Source organism: Podarcis gaigeae (assembly GCF_964106915.1).
Source record: "Podarcis gaigeae genome assembly, chromosome: 1".
NCBI lineage: Eukaryota > Metazoa > Chordata > Lepidosauria > Squamata > Lacertidae > Podarcis > Podarcis gaigeae.
In genome coordinates this window covers 17,479,092-17,495,595 of record NC_139678.1, presented here as the reverse complement: position 1 = coordinate 17,495,595, position 16,504 = coordinate 17,479,092, and the positions used below count along the sequence as shown (strand labels likewise).

Below are 16,504 nucleotides of genomic sequence, written 5' to 3'. Positions count from 1 at the left end.
CTAAGACACTTGCCGTCTGTTGTTCTTTCTGTGACTTCGAATACTAAAGCAAAAAAGGCTACATAAATATTTTAAGTGATGGTGGGCATGCCACTGTCTGAATTAGCCTATCAGTATCTATGTCTGCTGCCACACACCTGTTATGAACGGGTGGTCTGGACAATAAGTTTGGGTAGATGTTTGCCTGGAAAGGATTATTAATCATTCCTGGCGTGTGACTGATAGCAAGGTTGTTTTGAGTTAACTGTGTGTTCTGTGGACAAGAGCTTAGTACCGTACCTTGGTATTCGACCAGCTTATTTCTCGAACGTTTTGGCTTCTGAATGACGCAAATCTGGAAGTGACTGTTCTGGTTTGCAAACTATTTTTGGAAGCCAAACGTCCAATGGGGCTTCCGATTGGCTGCAGGAGCTTCCTGCAGCCAATCAGAAGCCGCACTTTGGTTTCCAAACGTTTTGGAAGTTGAATGGACTTCCAGAACGGATTCCGTTCAACTTCCAAGGTATGACTGTACCCTGATTCTAAATGCTTGATACCCATAATGTGTAATGTAGTGATCTAGTGCTACAGTGATTGCTGCTTACCCATCTAAGCATTTACTTGCTTACATGGTAAATGTTAGGTTAGCACAGGTTCCCCAAAGGCAGCTGTCTCACAATGCCTGGATGCAATTAGTAGTTGTGTGCTTACGCTAATTGGATGCCTAACACATTTCAGAAGAACAATACGCTAGTAAGCATTAATTTAAAACCCACTCCTCACATTAGGTGGGTGCCATGCAAATGTAGCGCTGCCAGTGCCTGAGAACTTGGAAGCAGGGCATATACTACTCCTCCTTCCCAGTGCCAAGTCCCCCCCCCCCCAAATCTCCTGTTGGCACTAGGGAAGGAGTAGTCAAAGTGATGCCCTCCAGATCTTTTGGACAGCAATTCCCATTAGCCCCAGGAAGCACAGCCAGTAATAGTGTGTCATGGGAGTTGTAGTCCAAAACATATTGTGTTTAAAACCTGATGAAGATAACCGTGGTTCTTCTCACCTGGCTTCCTGATTAAGAGTGGAAGCCCAGGTGAGCAGAATCAGGGTTATCATGGTTTAGATGGGGGTTGAGGACCTCCTTGAATTCACAGCCTCCTGATTTGCTTTGGAGATTGGCAGCATTCCATCAGCATTGGACTTTAACATTGGCTACCCGCATTATTTTCTGATAAGTGATCTTTTGATGTGTGCTACATAGTCCATGTTTAAGGACAGGTGTGCTTTGTTTTGTTGTTGTAGGCCTAGAAATGTAGCTACCTGTAACTTTCCTGTAAGCTTGGGAACTGTCAAGTGTCCAGCTATTCACTGTGTACTTTGTTTTTCTATGTGCAGCTGTAAAGTACTGTAGCAACTTTTCATGCTTTGAAAGAATCTCTAGCAATATGCGCAAAGTACAGCTTTGTTAAGCTTGCAGTTATGTGTTCGCTTCAACGCGTTTTGTTGTTCTTCCTTAAAAAAAAGAGAAAAGAATTAGAAGGTGTCTAGTTAAGCTTCGGTTACATTCCATATGTGCATTGCGGGTTTTAAAAAAACACTAACCACTGCAACAACTGTTAAATTGTTATTGGCAAATAAGCTTACAACATGATATTGTTGTTCTGTGAATTCTGATTAAAACTACAATGACAACACATAAATTACCGGTATGTTTGTCTACTAAAACAAAGCCCTCCTCCTTTAAACACTGGCTCTTTTTTTTTTTTTTTAATGGTGTTTGAAAATCCTTAGCAATGCTTTTAGTAGACCTAAAATTCTCTCACTGATTTACATAATGTTATTGCTTCTGCCCTTCCATTTTCTCTATGCCCACGATTATTCCGTCTAGTAACTCTGCTGATGTCATTGACTCCAAAACTGCCCGATTTGGATGAGAACAAGGCTGGATCCCTTGATCTGCCGATGGAGCAGCAGGAGGCAGCAAGTTCTGAACCTCGAAAAGCTTCACCAGCTGTTCGCAAGAAACCTCCTTTGGCTTTGCCATTTCCTAAAAGTCCTAGTCAGACTATCATGACATTTCCTAGATCACCTAGCTTTTTAAGCCCCATGAAGTCCCCAAGTCAGTACTTCCAGATCTGTTATTAAAGTTCCTCTGGCTTCATACTTCACTTAAAGCACCGTCGACTAGAGCATTTCTGGTGTTCAGGGTGTTTACTTAATGTCAGCAGAGTTCAGATCTGTCATTCTTTTATGTTTCTCTTTCCTTTTTCTGTGCTGTCATTGTTGCTGCTTCTGTTTTAAAGCTTAGCCTTCTTCTTTCTTACATGTACTTCAGCGCAGATCTTTTACTAATTGCCTGTCCTCGTTGTGCTTCCTGTGTATCTCTAACAATATAAACCGAGTGCAAAGTTTGTCTTTACACTAAGATGCCGTGAATGTTAAAAATTGTAGATGCTGACACCCAGATGTGTAAATATCCAATAAAAATAAATAAAAGAATTTCATGTGGCATATTTTTTTTTTTGGTGTTAATTGTAATCTTTGGAGTATCTTCTTCAGTATTGTAAAGAGATTTAAAGCAGAAGGGGACTTGGTGTGTATAACTGATTATTTCAAATTTTGCTTGCCAGGGTGGGGTGGGGAACAGCATCCCCCCCCCCCAAATGTAACTTCAACGTGTCATTAGGCAACATATTAGTGGGCTGGGATAGAAGAATGTTGAAGTACATGACTAATGACTAATGGTGTATGTGTGTAATTCTTTCTGTCTTTTGACCTTTTTGTAGAGGAAGGATACGTTAAAATGTTTCTGCGTGGACGCCCTGTTACCATGTTCATGCCCAAAGATCAAGTGGAATCTTACAGTCTGGAAGCAAAAGCAGAACTACCAGCCAAGAGGCTAAAACTGGAATGGGTGTATCCTTTGCTTACGGCTGCATGTTAAACGTAGAAACTGCTCGTTTCTTGGGTTCGCTTGTGTGTTGTTGTTTTTTTGTAATGTATCTTGGAAGGTTATTAGACATAGCGGGCATCTGGGGGGTTTTTTGGGAAGCAATTACCATTTCACTTGTAAAACAATCAAATGAGTATTAATAATATGAAACTTCTGCTGCACATCTTTATCCCATTAAGCAGCTCCAGGAAGGCTTCAGCTGAATGTAGCCTGAAGGTTTATGTTTAAAACCAGTTAATTATCACACGGTTAAATTAGGCACATTGCAGAAAAGTAGGGCGCTATGGTTACTAATTATAATGTACTTAAACAGCTTTTCTCTTTTACTGGCATATCAAAGGGTATTTATATGTCTCTGCAGTTTTTAAGGAACAGAATTCTTAGAAAATACATCATGATTTTGAGCACATCCATTTAGGTTGTATAAATACCGTCATTGCTTGGTCATATGCTACACAGAAAGACAGTTTATGCTGGCTCTCTTTTTATTTACTCCTAGAATTATTTTTCAGATTCTTTCTTAAGCACACAAGTCACTGTTGGCCAGTCTTTTGAAGACAAATCAGAAGTACTGTATAGGGCCTCTGTCTGTCTATCAATTTATCCATCCAAAGTTCATCTTGGCCTTCAATAAGCAAGAAACCATGTGTGACAAAGCATGCTGCTGCATGATTTTAAATGTTAAATAGCATCATGTGCCAAATAGTACCATTTAACATATAGATTAATTCCCACGATTAGTTTAGATCTGCCCATGATTGGCACTGGTGGTTGGAGAATGAGATTCACTGCTTCTGTATTGTTGTAGCCTCCTTCAGTTGCATCATTTAAATAATTTCAAGGCAAATCTGTACAACAGACCGAATACAGGGGAAGGCAGGTGAACTGTACATTGCAGAAGTCCTAAAGGGGAGGTATACTCATCTTTGTTGTGGTTTGGGTGATAAGTCTATAGGTACACTGTGCTAGCATTTCCCGAGGGGGTGGGCTTATACCTTCTTGCTTTGTGGCTGTGGAGTTGTCCCCAATGAAGAACAGCAGCAGGATATTCCAGGTCTGAACTGCTTAAAGGTGAGGAGATCTGTTCACTGGGAAGGTCCCAGTCTCTTGTTTGAAATGGAGGTTGTCCCACCTGCAGGCTTGATGGGGGAGGGGGAATCCTGTTTCAAATGGCGAGCTCTCCTTCTGCCACTTGAAACCAAACCCACCTCAACCAACAGGGAAGGCTCCCAGACAGCATACCTGATGTTGTACATCATGTCTGCTGAGATAAAGCACAGAACATCTGAAAGGAAAGCCCATTGCTCCCCAAAAAAGAAATCTGTCTCCACCAGATTCACCAGGAAATGGAACAACGGTTAGTGAACTGCGTTCAGCATCTGGTACAAATAAACTAGCGCAGTCATAGAGCCTTACAGTATGGACCCAAATTACCACATCAAATGGCGCTTGCAATTTTTGAACGGCCGCTTGCAAACTATTATGATCTTAACTAAGATGTCAGCTATGGCTACAGGGGTCGGGACTGCCGTAGTAACCTGTACCTCCTTCCGACGGGCGAAACCGTGTATTTCATTGCGTCTGTTGTTGTGTTGTACAATGTTGAAGAGCAGCTGCAGCGGCATTACACCGCTCACAATGACGATGTCAAGTGGTAAGCTGTATAGGGCATTGATACCTTGGCAATAAAACAAGGTGGAAGAATTGAAACTATAGCGTGTCCCATTTCTCATAAAGCAGGGGTGGGCAGAAAGTAGATTGGGATCTACTGGCAGATCTCTAGGTGGTTTGCAGAAATCCGCAACAGTTTCTAACCCCTTAATAGTCTTAATAATGGCAGCAACTTAAAAGCCCTGCCCATCCAGTTAGATTGCTTGTGATAGGACTTGAGAGCTTGGTTCTGGTACGGATCACAAATTGCTGGGCTGGGCATTTGTTCAAAGGTCCCATATTCCTTAATTATTTGCGTATGGCCATCTCGCTGAAGCACCATTTTGCACCTGGCTCTGGCTGGTAGATTTTGGTGTTCCAGTAAAAACAGAGTAGCCTGAAGTTTGCCCACATCTTGTAAATACAGTCGTACCTTGGTTGACGAACGCCTTGGCACTCGTTTGGGCTTCTGAACGCCGCAAACCTGGAAGTGAGTGTTCTGGTTTGTGAACGTTCTTTGCAAGCCGAACGTCCGACGCAGCTTCTGCGGCTTCCGGTTGAGTGCAGGAAGCTCCTGCAGCCAATCAGAAGCCGCGCCTTGGTTGTCAAACGTTTTCAGAAGTCGAACAGGCTTCCAGAACAGATTCCCAAGGTACGACTATAATGTACAGCAACAGAGCCAAATTTTAGGGGGGGGGGGCAGACACAGCACCCTCATGGGCCTCCACCTGGTGATGCTGGTGATACTGGCACCTGCCTTGTCTTAATTTTCCAACAATGCAGTGCCTAGGTAGGAATGAGAGCACAAAAGTTAAGCCATTCATACTTCTTCCATTACTCATGGAACTGATGTTGTAATGAATGGGAGATTCCTGGCTAACAGCCCACAGTTGTAACTACTACCACCCTGGAGCTGGAGAGCAGGAAAGAATTACATTCTGGCTCCATGAGAAAGAAGACCTAGGATCACTATGAGGCTGCACTACTGCCTTCTATACAAATGATGGTGATGATGATGTTACAGATGTTGCAGAAGCATGGGGAGCCCCCCTTATCTTTTTAGTTTATAAGTCTGGTGCATGGCTTTTCCCCTTTCTTTTTCTTTGGGCCACTTTGGGAAACAGGCATCTGAAAAGCAGGACAACAATATAGGGTTGCAGCCAATTATTATTATTATTATTATTATTATTATTATTATTATTATTATTATTATTATTATTATTAATTTTATTTATTTTACCCCACCCATCTGATTGGATTGCCCCAGCCACTCTGGGCAGCTTCCAACAGATATAAAAACAACTAACTTTTACTCAGAACTAGACCCATTCAAATTAATGGCCACAACTCACTTAGGTCAATAATTTCAAAAGGGAGTTGAAAGCGACCCATAGTAAATAATACCCCACATCAGTTCTCATCACCAGCTTTGCATGATTACAAGAAATGGAACAAAGAGCACTGATGCAGGCATAAATCTAGTCCTCAATAGGTCGTGCATTTAGTGTTAATATTGATTTGGTTATTGCATGAGATTGCAGGTTGGGGACAGTGCAACTTTGAGCATTTGTCATGGGAATTAAATTATCAAATTTAAATAGTTTATGAAAAGCATGTGCAAAATACTGTAATTGTTTGCATCCTTCAGTGTCTTGCGATACTTGTCTTCACACATTAGACATGGCAAGGGCTGAAATGAGAATGTTTCCATATGCATTGCAATAAATGTTTGGGAAACCATCCAGTCCAGGGTGTTCAAAATTCTTTTAGCTTGCATTGTAAAACAGTGTTTGTAATATGAGATTTGACAAAGGTTTTTTCCCTCCCTCCTTCAGCCTAGCTGTCCATCCTGACAGGATCACCATAGCAACTGGTCAGGTTGCAGGAACATCTAAGGATGGGAAAGTAAGTCGGCCTATTGATCATGTTCAGAATTTTGCTTGTTAGAAATCTGTTGTTTTTATACCAACATACTAATGTGCTAATATATTAATACTAATAAGGAGCAGGTGTGTTAAAAGTAAACCTCCAGGATTATATGTTGAAAGGAACTAGAGCTCCAATGTAGTGGAAATGATAGAAGAAATGATGTTAGTAGGGATATATAAATGAGGATGAGTTTGGTTCCTAGTTCAGTTTCCTTTCCAATCTAAAGCCACTTCATTCTTGGGTGCTTTGTGCTTGAGTATGCATTGATTGTGAAGTTTTGATTTGGATTCTTCATACAACACGGTCTGCTGGATGCATGTATGTAAATCTGGGGCAGCTGGATGTTTATTTTGTGTCTGAAACCCAATTCCTGTTGCATATAGCAGTTTCTGGTGTCAATCAATATCATTCCTGAGAACTTGCCGCTTGAGAGCATGATGTGTCAAAATGAAGCCTTGAGTCAGATGTGGTGCTGTTTCACTTTGTTGGGCAATGTCTACCAGTTCTGTTGGTAAATGATTCACGGTAGTGACCTGGTCTTATTTTGAAGTGTTGTCTCAGTTTGAATGCCCTCCTTAAGGAAACACACTTTGCATTTTTTTCTTTAGCGCTCTGTTAAAACTTTCTCATTTGTCCCAGCATTTCAGATAATAATATTTTCGAGAACTGCTTTTGTTCCTCAATTTTATGCTATTCATACATTCATTCTGTTGCATTTTAAAAAATATTGCACCTGTGTTGTACAAATTGTTCTTTCACTTTAGTACAAACACTCTTCTGATGAAGGGTGGTTATTTATTCAGGCTGCCTCTGCACTTTTTAAACCAATAGGAAACTAGAAACTGCAAATAAGGCACCAGGAACTACTTCAGGATCATAAAATGTAAGGGCAGAATGAATGACATAAAAAAGCTGAATGCTTTGGAGAAAAGCATGAGCTTGATAGAGGAAATGAAATAAGAATACAAGGCCTTTCTAGCAATCCAGCTTCCTGTCTGTGTAGTGGGAAGCTTGCAAGGCTGTGGGAAACTTGCAAGCAGAACCCGAGTACAGTGGTACCTCGGGTTAAGTACTTAATTCGTTCCAGAGGTCCGTTCTTAACCTGAAACTGTTCTTAACCTGAAGCACCACTTTCGCTAATGGGGCCTCCTGCCACCGGAGCACGATTTCTCTGTTCTCATCCTGAAGCAAAGTTCTTAACCCGAGGTAATATTTCTGGGTTAGCGGCGTCTGTAACCTGAAGCGTATGTAACCCAAGGTACCACTGTACTTATAACTGTCAGGCATAAATGTCACCATTTGATGGTACTAAAATATAGAATCTCCTTTTCCATTAGCTTTCTAGTTATGATGGAAATTTGAGGCAGCATAGCCCCTGAATGCCAGTCACTGTGGGTGCAGCACCCAGAGAGAATCTTGCTGCCTGTCATTTCCCCATAGGCATCTGGTTGGCCACAGTAGGAAACAGAATGTTGCACTAGATATGCCTTTGTTCTAATCTAGCAGGGCTCTTCTTATGCCCTTGCTAAAAACACTAAAGCAAATATTACAGTTACCGTGGTTGTAATGGAAAGTGGGAAAGGATCTGTATGAAAGACTATCGACCTTAGCCATTTTCAATAAGAATATTTATTATTACTATTAAATACTTGAACTAGTAAGGTTCACTGGTTGCAGCTCTTTCTTTTTTTTATTGCTCATTAAAGACTGCAGATAATGGAAATGCAATTCTTATTTTCTTGTTTATTTCAACGTGTTAAACCTCAAGTATAAAGTGATTTCTTTAAATCTTCCAAAGGATTCTCCCTGCAGAGATCTTTATTGACAAAAAGACCAAGAACAATTCTGGCTAATCCTTTTAGTATTTATTCAGACTTTGCGTGAATAGATTTTCTTGCTTATAGACAGAACTGCCTCTCTGCAACTTGGGACTGCAATCATCAATAGGCAAATACTGTCTGTCAGTTGGCCATGGCTTTTGCTATTTTAAAGATTTGCAAAGATTGCTCTCTAGCGTTCTAACTCTGCATTGCAGACATTATATAATCCTGTCAAACTCCATTAGCTGTCATTGAAGGGAGCACCAAATGCAAGTTGGATAGGCTGTGCATTAGTTATAAATTGGAAGCGTTATAAGACCTGTCTGTTTCATCTGACTTTTAGAGGGCAGAGTGAAGCTGTCAGAAGGTTAAATCTTTTTGTAATGTATTGGACCATTTTGGAAGTTTTGTATGGTATTGTAGTTGAATCATACTCCTCACTTTCTGGGAACAGCAAGCATGCCCCTTGCCCCCAATAATTCCAGGATGGGATCTCAAAAATGCTTCACGTGTACATAGGGAATTGATCTTTCCAGATTTTTCCCGGTATGACCTGACATTTCCTAGACTAGTGTGCAGGTTGAACCACAGCTTTCTATTGGGTTTTGTGCCTCTCTGTATGCTGTGACACAGTTCTTGGCTAAAAAATGATCAAAACACATTCGAAAATTATATATTTTAAGAGAAAATTAGAAAGGAGTAGAAACAGAATGGAAGGAACTTACACTTGCAAAAGTGACATGGACTAGAAATAGATTAAAATGCCCATCTGCATATCAGTGTCTCAGTAACCCCGACAACCACACTATACGTTAGACCACTATTACTCCTATATTGCAGATGAGATGCAGTGGTTGAAAGAGAATTGGACCTTTTCTCCTGTATGTATGTGTTTCCATGAACGGAAGATGTTAAATATGGCTAAGAAGCATTTGCAGGTATTTTTACATACTCTGATTATACAGTGGTACCTCAGGTTAAGTACTTAATTCGTTCCGGAGGTCTGTACTTAACCTGAAACTGTTCTTAACCTGAAGCACCACTTTAGCTAATGGGGCCTCCTGCTGCCTCCGCGCCGCCAGAGCACGATTTCTGTTCTCATCCTGAAGCAAAGTTCTTAACCCGAGGTACTATTTCTGGGTTAGCGGTGTCTGTAACCTGAAGCGTATGTAACCTGAAGCGTATGTAACCCAAGGTACCACTGGATTCAGATTCCTGCCCCACCCCACCCCCAGATCTAACTGCAGCTGTTGCTTATTGTTTGTTCCATTTCTGCAGCAACTCCTGCCCCATGTCCGCATTTGGGACTCTGTTACTCTGAACACGCTGCATGTCATTGGGATGGGGTTCTTTGACCGGGCTGTCACTTGCATTGCATTTTCCAAATCGGTAAGTGATATCTCTTTATGTATTGTTGATGCGCTTTTTGCCGTATTTACAGTTCTCAAATCTGTTGTCATAACTCAATGGGACAGCTTCCTCTGTAAGCAAATGCTATTCACTTCTGTGTTAGGTTGTCCCCAGTGGAATGCACCAAATATTATTTTACTGGATTCTAGTTTTGCTGAGATAGTTTTGCTTCAGTGAAATCTTTTTCTTAGGCAAGAAGGGTTTAAACAAACAAACAAACAAAAAAGGAATTCCCAAACATTTTTACTTCTTCTACAAGTGGAATTTTGATTTGTTTGCTGCAGATCTGTCTGTCTGAATTTGTGACCAAGAAGTCTGCTCATTCCTCCCCTTTCTCCCCTTAAAGTTTAGAGCCAAATTAGTTGTAATAAAACAGCAGAGGGCCTTCTTGTGATGCCCTCCCATCAGATGTCAAAGAGATAACCAATTGCATGACTTTCTGAAGACATCTGAAGGCAGCCCTGTATTAATAAGTTTTTAATGCTTGATGTTTTGTTGTGTTTTTATGTTGGAAGCCACCCAGAGTAGCTGGGGCAACCCAGTCCGATGGGTTGGTTATAAATTTATTATTATTATTGTTGTTGTTGTTGTTGTTGTTGTTGTTGTTGTTGTATTTTTGCTAAACAATTTTTTGTATATTTTCCTCAAACCTGCCAATAACACATCTTCTGTGTGGATGATGCTGTTTTGGTTTCATAAGGACTGGCTCGTAGAGAACTGCCTTTCCAATTAGAATCTGTGGTGATATTAAATCACTTTTTGGTGCATTCCTCCAGTGAGATATTTCATGTTCTATTTCAGAATGGAGGGAGTAACCTTTGTTCAGTGGATGACTCCAACGACCATGTGCTTTCAGTGTGGGACTGGCAGAGAGAAGAAAAGCTAGCAGATGTCAAGGTATTTTGCAGTGAGATTGCTTTTATGCTACTTGAGACCCACCAGGTTTGTTCCCTCGCGCCTACCCCATTGGTGCCATATTCAGTGTAACATCTTGTAAGCATTGCTGCTAGCCTCCAGTGTGGTCCAGCAGCCTCCCCTTATGTTCTTATTTGGCCTATATCTATACAGATTAATGTATTGCAAGGCACTTAACATCCCTCAGCAGCATATGAACTGACTATTGATGCTCTTAATGTTGTCTGTGGGCATTTTGACATGTCTGGGTTTTTTTGCAAATGTTGAAATAATTTTTCCCTCCTTCTAGTGCTCTAACGAAGCCGTATTTGCCGCTGATTTTCACCCTACAGACACTAATATAATAGTTACTTGTGGGAAATCGCATCTTTATTTTTGGACGCTTGAAGGCAGTTCTCTCATTAAAAAGCAAGGCTTATTTGAGGTAACAAGTGCTTATGTTCATGGGGGTTACATATGGAAGTTACATAAAAGAAGCCTATAGCCAAAGAATGGGCTGGCTGGTTCAAATCAATGTATGAACTTCACCCGTCTTTCTCCCAGTGTTGTATCTCTGGTCTTGTTGTCCTCCTGGTGTCACCAGGTCACAGTGCTGAAGGAGAAGCTGCCCGTGGCAGGATTCATCCAACAGGGTGTAGACCAGGGTTTCCCAAACTTGGGTCTCCAGCTGTTTTTGGACTACAGTTCCCATCATCCCTGACCACTGGTCCTGCTAGCTCAGGATGATGGGAGTTGTAGTCCAAAAACAGCTGGAGACTCAAATATGAGTTGTTGCTCTCCGTTCTTGGGTAAAAGCATCACGTTACCTACTATTGCAAATATGACTCTGATTCATCACCCTTGCTCTTCCTTCTTCTAGTCAAAACTTGTATATCTTTCCAGCATCTTAGAATATTGGCTGTGATGTTATCTTTATGGTGCACAACCCAATATATACCCAAGATCTCCATAGAGCCAGTTACACAGGTCCAGTGATACTTTGTGGCTTGTGTTTCTCAAACAGCTGCAGACTGCTACCATTGCTGTATTGCAAACTCCCATATTTTTCCATCTGTAAGACGCCCCCTATTTTGGGGGACTCAGATTTAAGAAAATGGGGAGAAATGTATCCATGTATAAGACGCCCCCTAATTTTTGGCATTATTTTTTAGGGGGGAAACCTAGTCTTACACATGGAAAAATATGGTATTTGTCAAACTGAGAGTTCAAAAGCCACATGATTTTTAAAAGCGTTCAAAGAGAAATGCTGAAGATCCACTGGTCATTTGCATGACTTTGGGTCTACCTATAGTTGACTGTTGAGTCCAGGCCAAGCATGTGGAATGTGATTTCTTTCCCCCATATTTTTAGGGTCACAATCTGGAATGTCACTACAACAAAACCTTACATTCCACAACCAGGTATTTTAAATGCAGTTTTGATTTAAAGGGATTTCTTCAGAAAGGAAGATAGCTTTGAATCCATTATTGAACAGGTATATTATGGCATGGATAAGGCATATGTGCAATATATTCTATTTAATATACCTCAAGAATTTGTAAACATATGTTGATGTAATCTGTAAAACTTGCAATCTCTTGAGTGTTACTTATTTCTCTTGATTTTTATCTTGTGGTAAGCATGCAGTTTTGAAATTATCTAAATTGAATAAATAAAAATATATCATAAATATGTTATTCCCCTGTGATTATTATAAATATACCAAATCTCTTACCATACAGAAACAAGAAAAGCCAAAATTTGTTTTGTGTGTGACGTTTTCTGAAAACGGTGATGCGATTACTGGCGACTCAAGCGGAAATATCTTAGTATGGGGGAAAGGTAAGAAGAGTAAGCTTATAAAACAGTAAATGACTACGTATGACAGAGATTTAACAGTTATTTCTTCTGGATTTATGCAAGTGCTTATTTAATTTTCCCTGGAAATAAAGTGAAATAGAATTTATTCAGAATCAATTGGGGGAGGGGTATATTCTGTGAGCGCTATTGCCCCTGCAAAAAGTATGCTACTTCTTAGTAATGGAAGGTTTGAGTGGAGCGAAAAATGTTTCCCTTTCTGAGGGAGGGGAGGAAGCATTGCCCTGACTCGGAAGCCATCTTGTGAAGTGGTTCTGGCTACGTGGCCTAATAATTACATCATGCTGGCTATGGGTTTCCTGATTAGCTGGGATTATGTTGTCAGCCTTTTGATGGTGATTGGCAAAAATGGCATTAAAATACCTGCCAAGAGGGGGTAGTGAACAGGCATGAAAAAAACAAGATGTGCAAGGAGCATTTCAGTCCCCCAGAAGCAGAAAATAATCACCTGCAAAACATTTGACATGGTCCTAGATTGATAGCAGACACCTTGCATGTTTCAATCTTTACTACAAACATGGTTTAACAAATTAAACAGCTGATTAAGTTCTGTGGCTACATTTAAGAAATAAGCTCTAAGACTCACTGCAGCCACAAATATCTACTGGCCAACTTAAACCTGTTGGTTTAGACGAAAGGTATCTTTCAGTGCCCACAATATTACTTATTTACTTACGTTTCTGTGGTTTATATACGGCCGTTTGCACAAGCCCCTAGGTTGGTTTACAACCAAATAAGAAAATCTGTATTAAAATACATAAAGGATATAAAACATTACAGTTCTTAAAATGCATAGCATAACAACTTTAAATAGCAGCTAATCCAATTATCTAATCAGGTCTTTCCTCCTCCAGACACCCTCTGAAAAAGGTGTGTCTTAAGCAGCTGCCTTAAACTACATGGTGAGACCAGATGAACTTCAGTACGGAGGGAGTTTCATATGTGACAAAACAGGCTTGCCATAATAAATAAATAACTGAATCACCAAATAAGATATACTGCCTGGTTAATAATTTGTTTTCTTCCCATATCTAGGTACCAACAGAATAAGCTCTGCAGTTCAAGGAGCCCACGAAGGTGGCATTTTTGCACTTTGTATGTTGCGAGACGGAACGCTTGTGTCTGGAGGTGGAAAAGACAGAAAGCTAATATCTTGGAATGGGAATTACCAAAAACTTCACAAAACAGAGGTGATGTCATCAATCCTTCAAAAGCAACATCTTAGCATTTCCTGTTTGAGAAGAGAATTGTTTTGCAGCTCGAATCCTGAAAAAGCTTTTCCCCACCCTGTCCACTTTTAAAAGACATCACTGTTTCTCATGGCTAATGCCTATGTCCTCAGACTAAGAATGTGAATATCAGAAGGGTCATACAATGCATAGATTTTGAATACATAGATACAGATCCCAGACATTTGCCCAGCATAGTTCTCTACCTTGAAATACATTACATTGCTTGAATCATGAGAGGGTAAGGAAACAAGAAAACCCTTCAATGCAACCTCTCCTCCTTGTTAACCTCACCAAGTTGATACCTTTATTTTTCTCTGCCTGCCTTCACTAAACAGCCCTGGACTGTAACTAGTCTCACATACTTCCAATACTTGGTAGAGTGGTATGGTACTTGAGTAGAAAGAATAATAGAGCCCCAAACTATCCCCCCCAAAAAAATACCCAATTACGCTTTTACTGAATAGTTTCGTAGAATAAGAAATTAAGCAGGTTTTGAGCAAATGTTTTTAATCATAATCATAATCATAAGAGCAAATTGAAAAACCAGTTAGAGGAAAAAACTCACCCAACCTTGCGTATTCTGGACTGTTCTCTTAAATCAGCCGATATTTATCAGTTTGCACCCTTCCTGGTCATCTCCTGGTTTCTTTTTTCCATAGTTCCCAACTGTGCTTTCTTTTTAGTATTCCAGCTCTCTTACAGCATTTAAGCCCCTTTTCTCTCTTTTGCAGCTCTTCAGGTGTCTGACTCCACAACCTTCTGTCTACCCCATTTCCTAGCTTATCTTAATACAAGCTAGGCTGTGTACACACTCACCATTTTCATCAAAGATTCATAGGAACATGTATTATACTGAGCCCAGGCTATTGGGCTTACTTACCGACAGCAGATCTGCAGGGTTCCAGCCTGTCTGGAGATTCTGGGGATTGAACCCTAGGACCTCCTGTATGCAACGCTGATGCTCTACCGTGGAGCTACAGCCTTTCCCTGATTGCATCCAGCATGCACCAAACACTGGTTAGGGGAAGCAGTGTACACGCAACTTCCGCCGCCACCCATGCCTGTCCTGTTGTTTCTTACAGAATGCTGTGGTTTCCCCAACCTCAAACCAGCTTCGATCCAAATTGAGAAAAGGGGCAACCTGTCGTGTTTCAAGCTCATAATGTGTGTGTAGCTTTAGCCAGTCTGTATTATTTCAACCATGGGTCTCGCAACAGAGAACAAGGTGTAAAATAAAATAGTAATGACAGCAAAGCAGCAAAGCAGAATATTGGCCTGGGTGGGCAGCTCAGTGGGTAGAGCATGAGACTTAATCTCAGGGTCATAAACTCAAGCCCTGTCTTAGCAAAAGAATCAAGCCTTGCAGGGGGTTGGACTAGATGACCCTCATGCACCCTTCCAACTCTATGATTCTGTGAAGAGGAACAAGGAGCAGGAAGTGATGGCAAGCCCGCTGCTGTGCGACTCAAGTGTTCAGATGGATTACTGAATAAAAATGAAAACCACTACTTTTTTGCAACACTAGCACAAGACACTTCCCTTAATTGTCTCATTGGAGGAGGGAAATGGCCCTTACACAACAACAAATCGTGCAAAGAAAACAATATATATCTTTCGTAGAATTGTAGAACTGGAAGGTACCCCGAGGGTTATCCCTTGTGATGCAGGAATCTCAGCTAATGTATCCATGGCAGATAGCCATCCAACCTCTGCTTAAAAACCTCCAATGAGAGTCCCCCACCTTCTGAGGAAAGCACTGTAGAAAATGTACACTTGAGGGGGGAAACTGCATGCCAGCTTGATTAACCAATATGCTTTTGAATTTTGAAAATAGATTCCAGAGCAATTTGGGCCAATAAGAACAATAGCAGAAGGGAAAGGTGATGTTGTGTTAATCGGCACCACTCGAAATTTTGTTCTACAAGGTTCCCTCTCAGGAGACTTTTCTCCCATTACCCAGGTAAGTACTTTTTTGAGCCCATTCCTTCTTAAGACCAAAGTTTTTAAAAGACAAAATCATAGCATTCATTTTTTAAAAATCTGAATTATAAGAGGTTCCTTCATCTCTACTCTGGAGGACCTGAGAGCTTGCTGAATGCGTAATTGCTGCTGTCACATGACGTACGAAAGGGGAGGTGGACAGGACGCTGTCCCTCAAAGCTTACGAACTCCGTTTGGGTAGTAGAGAAGGAAAGGGGAGAGGAGAAGGGCAGTGGGGCAAATATCAATAAGCGAAGTTACATCCGCATAGGTTTCATTTCAGTTGCGGGTGAAAATCTAAGAGTTAAGCAAAGCTATTAATGAAAAAGAGGAACCAGAAGGGGGATTTGAAAAGAGGGAGAAGCATTCTATGTGCCCCCCCCCCATTATTACCAATAAAATGTTAGAGAAACTCACTGTGTTCTGTTGTTCATGTTCTGATGAAACATTGCTGTATTTATTAAGGGTCATACTGATGAGCTTTGGGGACTAACAGCCCATCCTTCCAAACCTCAGTTCTTCACTTGTGGGCAAGACAAACACATTACACTCTGGGATGCCATCAGTCACCGTCCGATCTGGAACAAAATCATAGAGGTATGATATCCTTTTTTCATAACCCCACCACCACCACCTTTAACAACCACAGTGGCAGTGTTCAGACATCAAGGTAAACTGTCGTTAACGGTTTACTCTGCACAAGCTGATCGTGCGCTTCACTTCTTCTATTTTGCTAGTACTGGAGAGCAACGTCTCAATTCCTGGTTTAGTTTAACCTCTGAAGC

At 40.9% G+C, this 16,504-nt stretch overlaps 1 protein-coding gene across 7 annotated transcripts in view; it reads left to right on the top strand.

Moving 5' to 3' along the window:
- The window catches only part of EML1 (EMAP like 1), a 137,744-nt gene that overhangs the window by 106,512 nt on the left and 14,728 nt on the right, over nucleotides 1–16,504 (top strand). For all 7 annotated transcript variants that reach the window (XM_083732916.1, XM_083732915.1, XM_083732912.1 and 4 more), the window contains 10 exons: nucleotides 2,760–2,889; nucleotides 4,431–4,580; nucleotides 6,412–6,481; nucleotides 9,604–9,714; nucleotides 10,537–10,632; nucleotides 10,940–11,074; nucleotides 12,372–12,471; nucleotides 13,543–13,697; nucleotides 15,574–15,699; nucleotides 16,185–16,316. In XM_083732916.1, the coding sequence (XP_083589042.1) occupies nucleotides 2,760–2,889; nucleotides 4,431–4,580; nucleotides 6,412–6,481; nucleotides 9,604–9,714; nucleotides 10,537–10,632; nucleotides 10,940–11,074; nucleotides 12,372–12,471; nucleotides 13,543–13,697; nucleotides 15,574–15,699; nucleotides 16,185–16,316 (1,205 nt within the window). The remainder of the gene's footprint in view (nucleotides 1–2,759; nucleotides 2,890–4,430; nucleotides 4,581–6,411; nucleotides 6,482–9,603; nucleotides 9,715–10,536; nucleotides 10,633–10,939; nucleotides 11,075–12,371; nucleotides 12,472–13,542; nucleotides 13,698–15,573; nucleotides 15,700–16,184; nucleotides 16,317–16,504) is intronic.